Consider the following 21172-nt stretch of genomic DNA (forward strand, 5'->3'; position numbering starts at 1 on the left):
GATATACAGTATTATATAAGATATGAACATTATATATATATATATATATATATATATATATATATATATGTAAAACAAGGAAGAATCAGGACTGCAAGAAGAGTGCTCTATGCTATAAAAGCAGAGCCTAAACATATAAGTAAATGCCTTTGTAAGTACAGCTGTTACTCGGAGTTTCACGCCCTTAGGGTGGCGATCGTCAGACAACTGAACAAATACTCGCTGCGCGGATATATTCTATGGGGAACACGAACCCTATTTCTTACGTACACGGTTCATTGGTTTGAGCCTATTGTGGCGACACTTGGAGATGAATTCAGATCTCTTGTTGAGTAAATGCGGGTTTTTGGACAGGAGGATACAAATCCTCCTGTCCAATTTTATGTCTGATTTTGCAGATATTGTGGAAGACATGTGACCAGTCTTCGAATTAAGCTAATTTTGAGGAAAATTCACGGTCTCAATTTTTCGAAACAAGTAATTAAAATGGCAGGAATTGAGATAAGGGCCTTTTTCTGGCCCTACTTTGAGTGTGCTCTATATTCACAAGCAAAGGCATGTTTGAGTTTTAATTAGGATCCTTGTCCAGCAGTAGTTGTACGGGAAAAGTGCCAAAAAACTATCAAGCGGGTCGTACCTTTTACGAACAGCACCCTCAAACTTAAGAAATCTAACTTTTGGCCCTAATTGGACGGGAAAAGTGCCAAAAAAATATCAAGCGGGTCGTACCTTTTACGAACAGCACCCTCAAACTTAAGAAATCTCACTTCTGGCCCTAATTGGGGGTCTAATTTGGGCCTGCGGGTAAATTTGAATTTTTCTTTAAATACCATTTTTCAAGAGTGTATTGACCCTTTTTTTAAAAACTCAAGTCAAAAAGGTGTGTATTTTATGTTATCTACTCAAATTAACTCGAAAATTGCGAAAATCACGCACTTCATATGTATGAAAATGCTTGCAAAAGCCGATTTAAGTAATTCAAATGACAACTTCTTAGCATTAGCATACAGGTGCTTAACAATTAAGGGGGTGGTACACTAGCATAAGCACTACCAATAAACTGTATTTTCAGGGTCATATGCCCAACGATGCCTGTGAACAGCGCCCTGAAACATATCATTTTACCAACATTTTGGGCTTTTTTGGCCATTTCAAGGTCAAATTCGAACACAATTTAAAGGTTTGTTTTTGGTTTTCAATACAAAACTAGTAAGACATGTATAGTTATGATGCAAAAAATGAGCTAAAACATCATTTTGATAATTTATTAATGCTCTGATGAGTAGCTTGAAGTGGCGTATATGAGAGTTACATCAGCTCTAAAGAAACATGCTTGCGAGGGCAAACAGTGGTAACACTGTATCATTCAAGGAGACCATGTTAAAAAACAGTAGAAACTATTGGAATGTATCTATTAAGGGTGTTCTGTCTAATACTCTTTAACTGACTCCCCCCCCCCACCTCCCCTCAACACCCTTCCCATAGTGCACTATGCAGATTATGCATACAGTATGTGACTGACTTTTACTGCAAAGAGACTGCATAACACATGCATTCAAGGTATACTGAATTATTTGGTATGGTAATCTTCTGCTTCAAATTGTCTGTATGCATGTAACCCACCCCACCCACCCACATCCTCTAACCAACCCTATATCAGAATAGAAAATGAATGTGAACCAGTGCATACATGTACAGTGTGTACTATATATGTGTGAACAGTACAGTGTTTAACTTTACACCAAGCACTAAATAAATACACACTGTCCACAATAATAAACAGTACACACTGTACATGAATGTACGGGTAAACATTCATTTTATATTATTTAAAGTCTTTTAATTAAGTGAATTATAACAGAAGCAGACACTACATTGCAAATATTAATATGACATTGAAATATGCACAGTATTGAATTGAATGACTTTGAACTACAATATCTGACATAAAATACTTTATACTTATACAAAAGATGCCTCCAATTTTAGGGCTCTTAAAATGCAATCTGGATTTGGTTGCTAGGCGGGCCGCATCCTAGCAACCGAAAACTTTTCAAAAGTTTTTTTGCCCAATTTCATCCTTTGAGACATATTGCAAGACACTATATCAATTTCAGGCGATTCAGAGAGGGTCGACGTGGAGGCCACTGTTGATTTGGCATGGATTGACCCATAAGTTATATTCATTATATCCCTAAAATATATTATATCTAAATATTATATCTAATATATTAAATATATTATATTTTCTCTTCATTATATCCCTAAAATATCCTGTAATCCACACATAATTTGTTTAGATAAAGAGTGCATTTTGTGTATTTAACTGTTTTTGAGCTATGAAGTCTTAAGTCAGGAATGTTCCTAATAACTGGCATGACACTTGTACCAGTGGAGTGTAAATTTTGTAACATACACATGAATTTACAATACCTTCATCTTGCGCCTTGATTTCGTCATAAAGTACCAAGGACTGGTATCCGTGTATCTTAGCTACTGCCTGGAGTAGACGATATTCCTCTAAAGGAGTCTCTAATTTGCTGACATCAGACGGATTAATGATACCCATCTCATCAATTGTCAGTAGGAAGGAGAGTCCTGGATTCTGACTGGAGATAACTGTGTTCTTGTTCTTATCAGTAACTTCAAAGTTATCACACAGTTTCTCTGTTATGGAAAATGTCAAATGAGCAGAGAGGCCGGCGAGGAATCTATCGTATTCAGTCTCTTGATCTGAAATGTTTAAGGTAAACATCAAGTTGAAGTTTCCAGTGTTGTTAAATATCCACAGAGATGTACAGGCATGCTGATTGCATGATACACATCATGGCACATGGTGAGTTTTTCCCACTTGTACACGATGTTTTGTTGTACACATTTTGGTTTCCAGCATATAGAATAAATCACCACCTGTGTTGTGTATTGCATCAAGTGGAAGCTTTCTGGGGGGTGGGGGTGGGGGGAGGGGGAGGTGGTAGGGTGAGCTGGCAGGTGATAGTCTATCACTATCCATAAAGAGGTTTTGCTTTATCAAGGAAAATATGAATGATCGTTGAGCTATACTTTATGGAGATCAAGACCTCTCTTAGTTGCATTTTGAAAGTACAAGAGGTGAATCAAAATACAAAATTACAAAGAGAGCTAACGATTAGGGGCCTACCTCTTAGCTTCATGTACGTCTCTGTTAATACGTGAGTATGGTTGATTTTCAGCTCAGTGAGTGCATCAGTTAATCGATTCACATTTGAAGGGAGTATGAATCCTCTCTCTTCAAGGGCAAGCAGAAAGTTCTTTGAGTACGAGGGACTTGCAATAATGGTCTGCACTTGATCAGGTGGTAGTGAAAAGTAGCGGCCTAAATTCCCACAGTCAGTTTGGGTTAACTTTGAAGACAGTTCTTCTTTCAGATGGCTGAAGGTGAAGATGGATGCCTATGGAAGAGGGAAACAACAATAAATCCATTGATTTAGTAAATCTTTGCCAACTAATCACATCAATAACTTTCATTTAAGACTAGCCTTGGTCAGAAGATTTCTGAGATGTGACAATGTTTGAGATGAAACCAACAGTTCGTCTGAGACTTGAACTTCTGCTGAGCTCCACATAAGAGAGTAAGATTCTGGTTACTCGCACAGAAGATCCACACACTAAATGAAGTCAAAGCAGCTACGTACTTTAAGTATGGTGACAGCTCGATATACATAAGGTTCTATATTCATAAGGTTCATTGTTCATCAGGGTCATTATCCATAAGGTTCATTGTTCATAAGGTTCGCTATTTATAATGAGCAAAAGGTTCATTATTCATAGGGTTCGTTATTCATAATGAAAAAAAAAGGTTCGATATTCATAATGGTGAAAAAGGTTCGTTGCTCATAATTGGTAAAAGGGTTCGATATTCATGATGGTGAAAAAGGCTCGTTATTCATAATAGGACGAAGGGTTCGATATTCATAATAGAGCAAAGGGTTCGTAATCCATAATAGACAAAAAGGTTCATTATTCATAATAGGAGGAAAGGTCCGTTATTCATAATAGACCTAGCCAAAAAGGTTCGGTATCATTCGCAATGAGGAGAAGGACCCCCTTTAGGAAACGTACAAGTTTATGTCATTAATATGTCGAAAATGTAGGTTTTGCTGGAGGGGGTAGGGTGAAGCATGGTCTTGATAGTGTGTGGCTCATATTCTCTGCAAAATTATGCATCCGCCCACCATCTGGTGGTGACCCCCCCCCCATAGGACTGTTGTGCCCCCCCCTGTGCCCCCTCTAATAAAAAAGTATGTTAAGGCCACTGGTTGAACACTTTAGGCGTCCGCGAAAATGAAGGACGTCTTTTGCACTTGTATTACGCACTTCTCTCCTACTTTTTCACATTATGGATTACGAAGCCTTTGATCGATTATGAATATCGGACATTTTCTCCTTTTATGAATAACGAACCTTTTTTCCCATTATGAATAACGGACCCTTCGCTCCATTATGAATATCGGACCTTTCTTCCTATTATGAATAACGAACCTTTTTGTCTATTATGGATATCGAACCGTTTTGCCCATTATGAATATCGAACCTTTGTTTCCATTATGAATACCGGACCTTATGAATTATGATCCCTCTTTATTATGAATTACCAACCTTTATTTCCATTATGAATAACGAACCTTTTTTATCAAAAAAGAGCACGTAATGAATACGAACCTTATGAACAATGACCCTTATGAAGGGGACCTTATGAATATCGGGCAGACCCCGTAGGTATTGACCTCTAATCGGCTTAATGGGATACACATCAAATATATTGTAAGGAAGGAAAGAAAATCTAAAGTTAACTGTGCGTGATCGCATTTGTTTCTAAAATCTTATTGATATTTATGTGAACTGACCTATGACCTCTAGAGCAAGGCTGCAGAAACTCAGTACTACTGATGTGCTAATACTTTCATGCTCAGTGAATCAGATAAGAAAATTATAGTAGGTGAACATTATTAATGGTATATTTGTTAACAGACATTTCAATGCACACAGTGTAATGTGCAAACGTAATGACTGATCTATACTACTTTACAGAATGACTTAAGGACAAAATATATATATATCATTCATAATTTACAGTGCTTTAAAGCCAATTCTAACAAACAAAATATCGTCAAATGAGCACTAGCTATCTGCTCACTGAAAAAAGGCCTTTCAAACTTGATATGATTTCACAATTGTATAAGATACAGTACTTTCAAGCAAACAATATCTTTGCAACAGTTCAATCTAAGCTGTTTACACTTTTCTAACTCCATTGTCAAGGCTTTAATACCAGGTAAGAAAAAAACTGTCAGACACTTCCGGGCTACTAGTGGTATTACTGGTCACGTTTGCACAGAGCTCTCCAACCTTCAGATGCCTTACATCCTTTGTTTATTGCTTTACTGCCTATGCTTGCAAGCATTTCTGGAACCGGCAGTAGGTCAGGTGGTAACAGCAAAACTGTGGCACACCTATATGTAACCTTCTATCAGATGAGATGTTACCACATATGATTGATGCACCAAATTAAGCCATAATTGCCTCATAATTTGTGAATGAATTGCTTTGAGGCTACAAAACTTATTACATTCTGTAAACGATTCCATGTAGTACCAAGGGAAAATATTTCAAAAGCATTGCTCAAGCAATGTGGCAGAAGAAGCAAAACACTTTGCTGCTGTCAAGTATTACAATATATTAATACATATAGGTAGTGTGATGCATAGGGCTTCATTGTTTAAGTGTACATAGTTTACACTGAATATTTGTGATGTTTTACAAATTTATGAAGTTTTTGGTCCTGTTGGATGTCATCTACAGTAAACATGCATTAATGTGTGTACAGGGGTCTGTATTGTAGCCATTGTCTGTCATTTTCTAACAAAACTAATCTAGAATGTCCTCCAAGTTTGCTTTAGTGTATGTGCAGGGCTGTAGCCACAGTCTGTTCAAAAACATGAAATTTTATACTGCACAATGCAGTTAGAATGTTGGAAATGATAGACACATTTTGCATCTAACCCCTAACCCAAATGAATTATCCAAGGGGTGGACAATACTGTGTCTGAGACCCCTCTTTCAGGGGACAACAGACTTCCTCTCCCACTTCAAACTCTGGCTAGATGGCATTGTAAACTGCACATGTAAAGTTTAAGAAACATTGTTGCTTGTTGTACGCCAAATCCAACTGGCTGGAGTCTTGATTTTTTTTGTGTGTTTAGGCATCACATGCAGACACAGAAATACACCCACACAAATACACTTACAGTACTGTACAAGCAAACTTGAAATTTAATATAGGTTCCTGGTGCTTTCAGCATAGGAACTGAATAAGACACCAAAATGGCAAACTACATTAAGGGTTTGATGAAATAACTGCTTGCGAATCAAGACATTGCTTAAAATTACAAGGCTTTCACATATTTTGTCCCTGCTGAACTCAAATGACCTATGACCACGATCAAAAGATAAAGAGTTCACCTAATCAATTGAGGGATTTTGGTGTGCTAGACTACAGTGAGACCCATCCATGTTTCTCTTTCATACTGTATCATGTTTACAAGAATTTCCCATTTCTGACCTTTGACCTTCATGGAAGCAGGATTCATCTTATTACTAAACAAGAGCCCAAGGGCACTATGGTTCCTTGCCTATACTGTAAGGACTTTAGAAGCACTATCCTAAAATTGTTATTTCAGGGTTGAATATACACACATGATATTATTGCCTTAAATATCACAAATCAATGATTGGTCCTTTTGAGAATTTGTTGACTTTTGTTAGATTTGTTTATAAGACCTTTCAGAATCATCCTAAGTGTATTTAATAACTTTGGTTGCACAGGAGTCACCCCGTGGACATTTAAAATATGGCCACAAAAATTCAACTAAAAACTAATACAGGTCACTGATGGCACTATTCCATGGTCATGTGAGGTCAACAGAGGTCCACCTCTCAAAACCAAACAAAACCTTGACCTCTGATAACTTTGCGCATGAAGTTCGCACAGGGGTCAACCATAGACAATTTTGATCAGTTTGTAGATTGAGTTTTTGACCCATAATTGACCTTTGTTGACCTTGGATCACATGTTATGTTTGGAAACAATTGCTTAACCTATTCACAACTAGTCCAACAAGAGCACAAGGGCACTGTGGTTCCTTGCTTGTAAGGAATATTTACAAGGGAGAAGCACTGTCCTAAAATTGTTATGTTGTCCGATTTACACAGACAATACTATTGCCAAAAATATCACAAATCCACCGTTGGTCTTTTTGAGAACCTGTTGAGGACCAGGTGTCTGATATGAGCAAGAGTTGGCTCATGTTACAGAACTCACAAAATCATCCGAACTGTACTTATTAAGAATTTTACCAAAACCAAACAAAACCTTGATCTCTAATAACTTAGCACACAAAGATTGCAGAGGAGTCAACTTATGGACAATTTAGATCGGAATATGCCCACGAAAATATAAAGAATGGACTTGAAAGAAACTATAGAGGTCACTGGAGGTCAACCTGAGGTGAAAGGTCACCCAAATGCAGGTCGACTATTGGATTGTAATACCGTAACTCCCAACCTTGATGGACATTTGGTTCTTAAGTGATTGCAAAAATAGTAGTTTTTGACCACTAATTGACCTTTATTGACCTTGGATCACATGACTGTTATGTTTAGAAATAATCCTTTACCCAATTCACAGCTAGTCCACACATATCAATCATGTCAGCCCCTGCCAATGGTAGCTTCACAAGTTACTGCACAGAAAAAACATATATTGACCTATTATTGAACTTCGGTGACCTTGGATCACATCATGGTTATTTTGGAAAATGTGCCCCTACTTCATTCACAACTTGTCCCAATATATCAGCCATGTCAGACTTCGTGACTAGAAGTTGTTGCAAAAATTAGCATAAATTGGCAGTTTTTTGCACACAAGCAACCTTGAATGACCTTGGATGACCTGATGGTATTTATCAAAAATATTCCCCTTGATGATGTGCACTCTGTCCTAAAATTGTTATTTGTTCCAATGTACACACACACAACGTTATTGCTAATAAGGTATCAAAACCAACCTTTGACCCCTCATAACTTGAGCACCGGGTGTCCGATTGAAGCGGGAGTTCGTTTCCTCTATAGAGCACACAGAGCTCTATCTTACATCAATCTATTGACAAACTTTTTTTTGGGCTCTGCATCTCCTAAAATGAGCATATTTTTCAAAATTTGACCTTTGACCTTTTGACCTCACGGTCAGATGTAGTTTGACACACCGATTCCAAAAAACAACATGACAAGTCTGTACGACCATCCTAACTGTACTTATTTAAAAAAAATGACCTCTGATAACTTCGCACACGAAGGTCGCACAGGGGTCAACCAAGGACAATTTTGATCGGAAGGTACTTTGGAGATCCGATTATGGCCACGAAACTTCAATGAACCAAAGAAACTGATAAAGGTCACCGGAGGTCAAACTGAGGTCAAAGGTCACCTAGATGCGGATCGACTAATGGATTACAATAGCGTAACTCCCAACCTTGACGGACATTTTGTTCTCAAAATATTGCAAAAATACTAGTCAAAGATCACCCAGATGCGGGTCGACTAATGGATTACAATAGCTAATTGACCTTTGGTGACCTCGGATCACATGACCGTTAAGTTTGAAAATATTCCCCTATACCATTTGCTTCTTGTCCCAAAAAATCAATCGTGTCACACTTTGGCACTGGGAGTTATTGCATTAAATGTCTGGAAATTAACTTTGACCTCATATAACTTCACACACAAAGGTCCCCTGGGGTCAACCCATTGACATTTTTGATCGGTGAGACATGAATATAGCATCAAAACTATAAAAATTCTAACATTTTTTCTTTGCCAATTTTCTCCCCCCAATATACTAGTTTTTTAACATTAATTGACCTTTGGTGACCTCGGATCACATGACCGTTCCTTTTGAAAATATACCCCTATACCATTTGCAACTTGTCCCAGACTATCAACCGTGTCACACCTTGGCACTGGGAGTTATTGCATTAAATGTCTGAAAATTAACTTTGACCTTGTATAACTTCACACACAAAGCTCACCCGGGTGTCAACTCATTGACATTTTTGATCCGAAGATACCTTTGATATCCAAATCTAGCATCAAAACCAAACATTTTCTTCTTTGCCCGTTTTCTCCCAAAATAAACACATTTTTTTCTAATGTGACCTTTGACCTTTTGACCTTGGTTTCAGATGTAGTTTGATCTTCTGATTCCAAAAATGAATACGACAAGTCTGTACAGCCATCCTAACTCCGACCGAAAACTTTGACCCCATTATAACTTCACACACAAAGGTCACACAGGGTCAAACTATTGACATTTATGATAAAAAAGGTTCCTTTGACATCTGAAAATAGCATCGAAACTGTAAAAATCCCCAAAGCACTTAAAGGTCACCAGAGGCCAAACTGAGGTCAAAGGTCACCTACATGCGGGTCGACTAATGGATTACAATAGCGTAACTCCCAACCTTGAAGGACATTTGTTCTCAAGTTATTGCAAAAATACTAGTTTTTGACCCCTAATTGACCTTTGTTGACCTTCGATCCCATGACCGTTTTGTTTGGAAACGACCCCTTACCCCATTCACAACTACTCCCAAAATATCAACCATATCGCAACCTGTCAATGGGAGTTCTTGCTGTTTTTAATATATTGGTTTTGGCATCTAACTGACCTTTGCGGGCACCAAAAACAATAGGGATCTTTCCCTAACTATGGGCTATCCACCCACCAAATTTGATCATGATACATCATTTCCTTATTGAGATATCTTGAACACAAGCCAAGTGTCACATACACATGTTTGTATTACATTCAGACCGAGAACCCCATTGTATTTTCCATTGTTCAAATCCACGTACCCTACCCTTAACAATACCCCACACAATAGAATTCTTCCGAGGACGTGGTGATTCTTTAGAAATCACAACCAAGGACCTGAAATTCTTTCGTTCAAGTCCTCGGTCAGATAGCAAAACAAACGCACACACACACACACGCCAAGTTGAATGCATAGGTTCCTTGCTTTGCAAAGAGCAAGGAACCAAAAACACTTAAGTTTGCAAACCACTCTACCATTCATCAAGACATTCCAAGCTGTCATTAGAGACATGCTAGAAGACTGTTAGAAATTAGTTACATTAATTTCAATACAGGTAAAGAGTTCATCTTTTAACTTTGCCCCAAATTCCTCAGGAGCCTAGTCAGTTTCACTGTGCATACCTTCTGTATATTACCTGTGAATGTATGAACTATGCAGGTTAGTTCTGTGATAGTAATGTGAACACAGAGTGGCAGCCCGTATTAAGTGTAATTTGGAATTGATTAGTATATTGATCTCCTATGATGGCAGAATGCACAAAGAATGTATTTATTATTTAGGAATTAATACCTGTAACAGCTATAGTGAGTCTACAAGTACAGTAATTACTAAAGTGTAATGTGTGTAAGTTCTGTATCATTTTAACTGAACATTGTTTAATAGCTGTTTACAGGGTTGATTATGGCACTTATATTCCCTCAGCCATAATGTGTGTATGGTTAAGTCCTAACCTACACTGAATTAATGTGAGAGAATTGAAAGTGCTTCAGGTTATTGGTCCAACGAGAACTCACATTGGGATATTTCTTAGTTTTATTATGTATTGCTGTGATTATGTCGAGCATTACCCGTCCCTCTAATGCACTCACATTTATTTTTCAGTTGGTATAAGTGTCGCCATTTGAGCTATGTTTAGATCCCATGATGCAATGCTACACTTTTACTAGTTGCCATGGTGACAGGATTTGCTGAACTTTCCATCAACTTCTAGGTTGAAAAATTTGTAGCAATATATTTAAGTAGATAGGACTGGGGCTCTATTAAGGTTTTGTTAGAATGTTAGCAAGTATTAGCAGCCCTAATAGTCACTCCTAATTGGTACAGATTCCATCAGACCAGATAAAGCTGATATTCTATGTGATATAGTCTCTGCTTTGTAGCCTACTTTTAGTAGAAGAGGTCGCTTAGGTACATGCAGCCTAAACAAAGGTGTTTGTTGCCATGGCAACCTGTTGTCTAAGTCAAAAGTTGCAAATGGGCCGAAGTGGTTAGAGTGCTACTTGTTGTTATTATTACTAGATGAGGGATTTCCCCGTTAGAGTTTACTGCAAAATTTCCCGCTCCCGAACTTGGCAGTCATTTGTTGCTGTTAATAAGCCAATGCCTTGTCAGGAGTCATTATAGCTAAGTATTGTGTGTTCATGTACGGGTATTTTAAAGGGCATGTTTTCATGGACTGCAGGGACATAAGTTTTTCTGAGCAAGTTTTCAAGACTTTTTTAAGTCCTAGTAACAATACTGTATTAAGGGTCTACACAGTTTTTATTATGAAAGAAAATTTCAGAGGATTTTGCCATTTATTCGCCTTGTACTGTATACATGTGTTGCTATGAGAGGTTTTGCTACTTCAATCCTATTAAATTTCTTCTCATTTTTTCACTAAATTTATTCATATTGCCACAAAATAGCAATAAGTGTGCCCTTAGGAGATGTTTGTATGCACCAAGCCCAAATATGTTTCTACTGGAGGTCTAGAACTGGTCTACAGTTTTTGTAATTCAAGAAATTTGAAAGGAGTTTGGAATTATTTACACTGTACTGTATGTGTTGCTATAAGAGGTTTTGCTTCAGCTTTCAATCCTATTAAAACTTTCTTCTCATTTTTTCTCTAAATTGATTGATATTGCCACAAAATAGCAATAAGTGTGCTCTTATGAGATGTTCTAATGCACCGAACCCAAATATGTTTTATTAGAGGTCTACACACTTTTTATAATGCAAGAAATTGCAGAGGATTTTGAAAATTATTTGCCTTGTACTGTATGTATGTGTTACAGTGCTACTTCCATCTATTAACATTTTTCTTCTCATATTTTCCCTAAAATTATTGATATTGCCACAAAATAGCAATAAGTGTGCTCTTGGGAGATGTTTGTAGGCACCAAGCCCAAATATGTTTCCATTGGAGGTCTACAAAGTTTTTCATAATGCAGGTAATTTTTGAGGATTTCGGAATTGATTCACCCTGTACTGTATGTATGTGTTGCTATAAGAAGTTTTGCTACTTCAATCCTATTAAAATTGTATCCTCATTTTTGCTCTGAATTCATTCATATTGCCACAAAATAGCAATAAGTGTGCTCTTAGGAAATGTTCGTATGCACCGAACCCAAATATGTTTCTATTGGAGGTCTACACAGTTTTTTATAATGCAAGAAATTTCTGAGGATTTTGGAATTTATTCGCCCTGTGCTGTATGTAATTGCTATGAGAGGTTTTGCTACTTCAATCCTATTAAAATTTTCTTCTCATTTTTTCTCTAAATTTATTGATATTGCCACAAAATAGCAATAAGTGTGCTCTTAGGAGATGTTCGTATGCACCAAACTCAAATATGTTTCTATTGGAGGTCAACACAGATTTTCATAATGCAAATAATTTCAGAGGATTTTGGAATTTATTCGCCCTGTGCTGTATGTATGTAATTGCTATGAGAGGTTTTGCTACTTCAATCCTATTAAAATTTCCTTCTCATTTTTTTCTTTAAATTTATTGATATTGCCACAAAATAGGAAAAATTGTGCTCTGAGGAGGTGCTCGTATTCAATTATGTAGGATTACCTAATATTAACAAGCTGGATTGTGTACTGTGAAATGAAAAAAATGGCACTAATTCATATTTGATATGAAACTCCCTATAGTATTGACTGTGTATTTCTCAATCAGCAGTTTGAAATTTGCAACAAAATTTCAACTAAAGATTTGAGTCCCAAATTTCATATTATTTCCAAGACTTGCAAAAACAGTACAAATAAATGTAATCTACAGAAATGTTCGCAGTCACTGATACCTAACTTGGTAGTTTTACTAGCCTTTTTCATTTATCTAGATGTAAAATAAAATTCCTATGTTTACCTTTTTACACTATCCTACTGTACTTACTGTGCTGTATACATCCAGTATTCCTTCTATTGTTGTTGCAAACATAAACCTGTTTACATCGTTTATCCTGATTCTAATCAACGACTCATTAATAACTCGGAAAGTAAACAATGTATGATTCTCAGAGAGAGAGTAAACAACAACAGCATCAACAGGGAGAGACCAACATGATACAAACACCAGACCAAACTCACTGCTTACAGTGATACTGTATGCAGATGGGTAGTCTGGTGTGTTGTATTCATGTAACATCACTCCCTCCATGTTGTATCTAATGGCTCTAGTATTCCTGAGTGTAGATATAAACAGATTATCTCCATAAACTGTTATATCTAAAGGATAATCACTTACTAATCCTTCCAAGGTGATTGTCTTGATTTTATTTAAACTAAAATCAAACACAATCACCTCGTTAGGAGACAAACCAATAAATATCTCTCCCTCTCTGACAGTCATACACTTGGCTGGTCCATTGCGTAACTGATCACTGTGTGTGGGTATGTCGTCTGTCTTGATATTGAAGACATCCAACTGATCACCACACACAGTGACTATACGAGCATCATCCAAGAATGAAACACAACGAGGCCGCCATCTTGAAGGATTCTTAAATTCTATAGAATAAAACCGAGTTATAAATTGCGTCGAAGAATTAGGAATATTAAATGCAAACAGGTCTATGAATGATGTCCCTGTAACTTCGTTGTAACCGCTAACAGCAACTTTGGTAGAATCCACCGTCACATCTTGCAACTCCCAGCCGACTTCACCGGTAAACCTGGGCAACTGCGTACGATGAACTCTTTAATAAACAAGGCAAGAAAAGTACAATATTAGGTCAAGTTTACAAGGCCGTGTCCATGGTAACGGAGAATGTTGTCAGACACTATGCATATAGTCGCTGGAAAATGTACCTTTTCATAAGAAAAACAAGAAAATAACGGAAGCTGAAGCATCCTCCCCCAATACTAAATAATAAACAAAAAATAAAGAAACAAACAAACAACTAAACAAACTAACGGATCGAGTATATTTTGCGAACATGTTGAGAGGAATTTCGCCCTAAACACGAGCTCTGGGATATGGAAATAGCTAGTTTATTTACATGATTGAGTGTATCAATTCATAGGACATACAGTATAAGCGATTGGCCCGTAAGACGGGCTTTCGTCGAGCACCCGGATCACGGGTGAACATTATGCTGTGATTTATTAATTATTAAAATTAAGAATTAAACAAACAATAAAATAATTGTGGATCAATGAGACGCGAGGGCTTAATTAGGTTACTCAGAAGCTGGTGATTATGTTTATTATATTCTCAGGCTGACCCCTCCCTGAGCAAATTATAAAAAAAGAAACAATTAACAGGAAAAATGTACAGAAGGCCAATTTTAATAAATTCTAGACAACTATATGATAAGCAAATGAGCAAACAACTATAAACAATCAATTAACGGATCGAGTATGTTGAGAGGAATTTCGCTCTAAATGCGAGCTCAGATCTGTACGTTACGTGTGAGGCGATCCCATACAAAAAAAAGTCCTGCATAAAATCCTGCAGGATCCAGCTGCGGGCCGATTTTATGCAGGATTTATGCCAGGATTTATGCCAGGATTTGGCAACATCCTGCATGCTTATGAAGGATTCCTGTACATGCATCATCGAATCCTGCATGCATATGAAGGATTCTTGTACGTTTGGAAGGAATCCTGTTACATATCCACAGGACTTTTTTTTTATTATTATATATACAGGACTTTTTTGTATGGAATTGGCACGTGGAACGGGCTTTAATTTGTAGAGCGCCTGGATCACGGAAAAAAACGGTACGGTAACGTTATGCTGTGATTTGTAGGGGAATTATTAAACAAACATAAAAATGTTAGGCGTGAGGGCTTTAATTGTTCCTTGTAAAATATGCACTTACCCCGTCCCCCACCCCCCTCCCAAGGTAAGGTAAGTCAATAATTAAAGAAATGAAAAAAAAGAATGACAGGGAAATTCGAGTCGATGGCGCTATAGCAATTAGTATGCTGGATTAATAAATGTAAATAAAGCGGTAATGTATAATAGATGGCGGGCTTCCACAATTCATTATCAAATCAAGTTTTACACCCTACAAAGCGGCCGCAAGGTGCTTTTCACAGTAGAGGACGTCACATTCTTATAAAATATAGGCTTAAATGTAAGGATATATCATATAGAAAGTGCATTTCCATGACCAAAAGGCCCGCTTTCCTACGCTTATATCCTTCACAAAGAAGCACATTCAGAAGGGAATTTCAAATATTACGAGTATTGTAGTGAATTACCAAAATTTATGATATTGCCCATGTACGACGTTAATCTGTTCTCTAAGCTCCAAACCCGAAATGCGAACCATATAAGATTTGTGGAAGGGGTCATGCGTAAAGGTCCATGTGGTTCAATATAATATGGATATTTCAAAGACATATAACGGTTGTATATGGCATGAGAAATGCCTATAGGTAACTTATACTTCGTTTAAAAAATCTACAGCTCTTCATTGTTCACTAATCAAATCAAAACATACAAATACCACATTTATACGACAAACTACATTAATGGTACGTTAATGGTAAATTATAAACTTGGCTAATCATTCATAGATAAACTTGGCTTTTATCCGTATGACATCTATTCAATAAGATCAATAATAAAAGTAAAATGATACATTAATCTTTGATTGGATCACACGGAGCATACATTCAACCAATCAAGGGGAGCGGTGGGGCAATCACACCTAATTCAGGCTGGTTTTACACCCCTTGAAGGGTGTTGGAGCGGTGCGGTTTGTCTCTTGGTTAGTATTTCAGCACTTGATTGTGTTCACGAATATCAAATCGGAATTACAATTAAATGAAACCACTACCTTATAGTACCCTAAATGTAAAAGTAATTCCTTTCCCTCACATTTATTGTTTTGCTTGCAAGTCTCTGCGAAGGAATTTCTCACACTTTAACAACTTCCGGTGAATTCGTCACCCCCCCCCCCCACCAGGGCTTTAAACAAATTCCGGTGATATGAAACAGGAATGATCCTCTTAAGAAGAAATAACACCGCGGCGTAAATAATTTGGTACTTAAGGCGGATCCCAACGAAAATAAAATAACCTTGCACCCATCCGCCAACGTCAACGTAAAAAAATCCAAAAAAAATCACTTTCTTAGCTACGTACAGTTACAATGAAATACGTCTCCTCGTACACCCACCAAAATGGTAAGTAAAGCGAAATAATATTGGGGGGGGGGCGGTGGCTCCTTGCTATTACGCCACTTAAATATTTCAAAACGCTTCAATTTCTGAGGGCTTGGCCCTCTAAACCCCGCCGGGCCTCTTTCGAATATATATTGACGGTTAAGCAGTTAACATGATGATTCTTTTAATGTAAATCAATGAACCGGTTATCAAGATCCCGATGTTTCTTTGACCGATTAGATATTTTCTGCAGACGCCGATGAATCGCTAGCAAAAAACAGAGGGGAACGATAAATTGTACCGTATGCTACGCCCCTTAGCCATTTCTCTGTCTAAGCTAGTGAAGTTAAAGAAAGCTGCCAGTATCTAAGTCTTGTCCGTCGCCAATAGATGGAGCTACTTATTTACCTCAGAGATGACTTTTTTCTGCATGTTTCTAGTTACCACCATTTCCGTCTGCACCATAGCAGTCAAGGCACTGATGTATATAGTGACATGGATATACAACGGTTTTATGTACTTATATACGGGATAATCCTTCTAGCTTCAGTTTCAAACTTCGACTGGTTTTGAATTTCACTTGTTAATGCTGTTTGATATTCTTCTCTATCGTGAGGCTTCCTTTAAGACTATATGCTGTCGGGAAACGATGCTTTGAAAACGAGCTTATTGCCGCCAGTGTCACATGTATAACTCACAAGAGAGTGAAAACGGCTGTTTACATTTATTAGCAAATGCACTGCCTGTAACTATGAAATGTATCTCAACAGAACAACCTCACACACACAAAAACTATAAGACTTCCCTTTGAATTTCAAAATATATAAATTCCGCATTTTTCCTCATTATTTCTAATATTCATATTACACAGCCTCAAATACGAGGGCGCAACCCTCTTGCTTCATTATGAAGAGAGATAAAGAATTTAAAATTAGGTTTACGGCCGCATTAATGAATTCTGAGATTTCACCAGTGAGTAATACTATACTGTATAGCTCTGTGCGCTAACTATACCTGTTTGTTTCTACACACGGGCGAGTCCTGAATGAATCAGTGACATTGACGTCTTATTTAGAATGACCTTCGACCTCATAAAAAGCAATATATTTGTACTGACCCAGGTGAATCTACTTACAAATTATGAAGTTCATTTAGGTTGCACCTCTGGAGTTATGGTGTTAACATGATTCTCAGACTTCCATCACTGTTAACCTTAAACGATCTTTGACCTCCACTATAAATAAATAATGATTCTTGTATACTCACTAATATGGATCTCTATACCACACATTCAAGTTTCAATATTTGAGGCATTGTCATAAAATTATCAAACGTTGACCACTATTGACCTCACATGAGCTTTGACCTCAACATTACAAAGTGCTTTATTTGTACCAACTAAGGTAAAGTGACTTACAATGTATGAAGTTTTAATTTTGGAGTTATGTTAATAAAATTATGTGTTGTTATTATTATTATTATTATTAATACAAGGTTTCAATATTTGGACCTCATAACTACATAATACGTTTCTTGAACTACTTAAAGATGGATTCACATACGACGTATGAATTTCATCTAAACTTTAATTTAGAGTGTTTACAAGGTTTTCAGACTGTAACCTGTGTTGAACTCAAGTGATCTTTAATCTCCATATAAAACAACAAATTATTGTACTAAGTAAGGTAGATACACACACCAAGTATTAAGTCCATCCGAGCTTGAAGTTGACCTTCTTGAGTTATCTCGTTTATAAGGTTTTCAGACTTTGACATCTGTTGACCTCGTATGTCCATTTGCATCCACCAATTTCAATTAGGTTCTTTTACTAACTTAAAGACAAATCCATATACAATGCATCAACTTCAGCCATCATATACTTTTTGAGTTATTGTGTTTACAAACAGTGTTGCATACACACAGACGCACCGGCACAAATACCCACACACGACAACAACATCAAATAAATTCCTTATGCCTCCGGCAACTTAAAGAAAAAAGAACTGAGGAAGAAATGAACCGTCGCATCGCTGAAAGGAACACATGGATACATTTATGACATATTAGAATGAAGCAATTGTGAAGTGGGAGATGGGTGTAACCTTCAGTCTAAAGAGAACGGGAAATGAGGGACTTAAGATGGTAAATGGGGGGGGGGCACATAAAGCGGGTTACTAAAGAGGGTATTACTTACGGTGTGATGATGGGATGCTTCGTAATGTCCATCTTCTGACAGATTACTCAAAGTTGCTCACGATCCTGCTCAACTAAACCGAAATAATAATACTAAATTAAAGGTGCATATTAATCATACAATACAAGTGCAAAAATGTTTGTATCTTTCAGTAAGCAGCATTGTACCTTTAACATATACGGGTTGGAAAACTATGTGTATAAATAGGTCTAACATACTCACAGCGTTGTTTGTTCTATGAAGACATGTTCAAAAGGCTACTTTCGGAACACACAATTTGGATACAGGGTTTCATTGATGTTGAGAAATATACAGCATAAAATAAGTGCGTCCCAGAAGTGATTTAATCTTTGGACGAATTAATGTGTTCAACTAAGTACAGTCAAATTAGATTATATTTAGTAGAAATATCCTTTTTTTTTAAATGTACCTCAAATACAGATTCAAATGGAAGGCTATAATAAATAACTAGTATGATGTACATAAACAAAATAGTGTAACAGTAAGAAATAGTGATGCAAACATGTTAGTTCTCTCATTGAGATTTCCAATAATGAAGTAAGTATTTTACGAGTTGACAATAGGCCTACATTGCAAGAGCGTCAAGAGGAGTCTACCGTTTTTCATCTGAATCGAGGTTGACCACTCACTAAGAGTGAATGCTTTTATTATGGAGTGATATGTAAGCTATAGTAATAACGCTACAAGAACTTCACGCTTAAACCTGATATACTAATATCATTCCAGTTAAAGAATATTCCCATAGCTGAACTGAAGTTCATTGTCTAAAATAATTACTGGAAATCTTAATTCATCACAAAATTTGATGAACGTATCTGGCAACAGTTCTATATTGATTGTGTTTCTCCATGCAAAATGTACGAAAACAATACAATAAGTAAATACTTTATGAAATTTAATAATGTTAGTTAACATTATATATCAGGAATATAAAGCTTGTCAAGATCATCTGCCATTATGAAACACATATTGCTTATAATGATCAGGACGTTGTTAACGTACACTTCCTGTAGTAGAAACGGTTTATAGGTAAAGGGCATATACATTGAAATAACCATATCTAACGTTAGAAGCAGTGTATTAAGATGGTGGTCTCAGTTAATTAATACTATAGACTATCTTTCTCAAGACTTACGCAAAAAGAAACGTCTAATGCAAGTAATTTGACCTAGTTTCGAATGAGGTGTAACAGAAGTGTTAAACACCACCATCGATTCCAGAAACCCCAGCTTGCTACCGTCGGTAATTAGACACTAGTGAACAGTCAGTACATACAGCTGCGGTCAATACCCACAGCACAGTATACAAACGATACAGCGATGGACATCTCAGGTCCAGCTAAAGATAACAAGGTATCACGTTTCATTACTGAACTGTCTGCATTTTGTAGCGACACGAACAAAACGTCACTTGCAAGCAACAGAAAGTTAACTTTTTTTCAGATGGCCGCACGCGGTTTGGGGGGAGTCTCCAATGCCTTTAAGCTTATGTACATGTCACGGTATACCCGCTACCGGAGTAACGCTACCTTCTAAACCATAGCCATTGACAAATATAATACTAATAACTGGGTGTTCTGATGTTATACACACAGTAAGGGTAACACTTACATTGAAAGCCACTCTAATTCACTTGCGTGATATTGCCGTGTGAACCAAGGATCCTTTGAATCCTTCTTCGTCAACTTAAAACACACCCGAGCTGAAAATGATCACGAATAGTACCTTGATGTAACCCGAAGAGGAGGAAGTTACCCCAATGTAGTAAGAACGACGTTATGGAAATACGATAAATAGAAATGAGTCGTGAGAGTTGCAATATGAAAGCAGATTATTACACTGAACAACACTGTACATATCAATACTGATCGCGTGACTGATAAACAACGCCCACTGTCACACGTCTGAGACTGTAATTTGAGCTCCACAGTTGGGTTCAAAGGTTCATTTGTACACGTACACGGAAACTAGCAGATTTATGGTATGTATCTTCAAGTCAACTAGTGTAGATTTTCCTTTCCTGTGTTTCCCTTTCAATATTCAGTTTCACAGTAGAATGGATATATGATATTCATTGTGTAGCCACACGACTATGGCAAGCCATATGGGACAAACACCGTATAATATATCCGCGTACTAATTCGAATATATACACCTCTGGAAATCGCTTTCCTACCGCTTCTTGGATTGTATATCGAATGAAACTGTGGCGTGATGCCTGGTTACACGGCATGTACTGTACTGTGGCTTCTGACTGGCGCCTCCAACAAAGAAATTTCCAAATAGGGATCGCCACCAACTAATGGCTGGTTAACTCAGTTGTTAGAGCGCTGGGTTTGTAACCCAGAGGTCATTGATTCGAACCCCGTTCTAGCCAAACATGTTTTTGCTCTCTTCCATTAATAAGTAAAACATTAGTAAAACATAAGTAAGACGTGGAGTGTTAGCTCAGTGGTTAACGCCGGTGCCTTTCAATCATAAGGTCCCGAGTTCGACTCACTCCAAGATTAATGTATGTTGTCCAGTTATAGCCAAAAGAATTGTACAATGTTTCATCTTTGATGGATTTTGAAGGAAGTTGCAGCTATTTTCATGATTTCGAATGCCTATTAGAGTGATTAGGACAATGTTGTTCATAGGTGTCCGTCGACCTTTAAGCTCA

General features: G+C 37.2%; 1 protein-coding gene across 3 annotated transcripts in view; it reads right to left on the bottom strand.

The window, feature by feature from the left end:
• The window catches only part of LOC139977172 (uncharacterized), a 67909-nt gene extending 47373 nt beyond the window's left edge, over positions 1-20536 (bottom strand). The window contains exons 1-5 of one of the 3 annotated variants that reach the window (XM_071986400.1): positions 20122-20536; positions 18491-18563; positions 13074-13875; positions 3161-3431; positions 2434-2733 (exon numbers count right to left, since the gene is read on the bottom strand). In XM_071986400.1, coding sequence (XP_071842501.1) covers positions 2434-2733; positions 3161-3431; positions 13074-13875; positions 18491-18522 — 1405 coding nt within the window. In that variant the 5' untranslated portion in view covers positions 18523-18563; positions 20122-20536. Of the gene's footprint in view, positions 1-2433; positions 2734-3160; positions 3432-7715; positions 8057-13073; positions 13876-18490; positions 18564-20121 lie in introns of those variants that run through there. The other 2 variants (XM_071986401.1, XM_071986403.1) reach the window with 2 other exon arrangements.
• Positions 20537-21172: the final 636 nt, after the last annotated feature.

The sequence above is a fragment of the Apostichopus japonicus genome, chromosome 12 (genome assembly GCF_037975245.1).
Source record: "Apostichopus japonicus isolate 1M-3 chromosome 12, ASM3797524v1, whole genome shotgun sequence".
Classification (NCBI taxonomy): Eukaryota; Metazoa; Echinodermata; class Holothuroidea; order Aspidochirotida; family Stichopodidae; genus Apostichopus; species Apostichopus japonicus.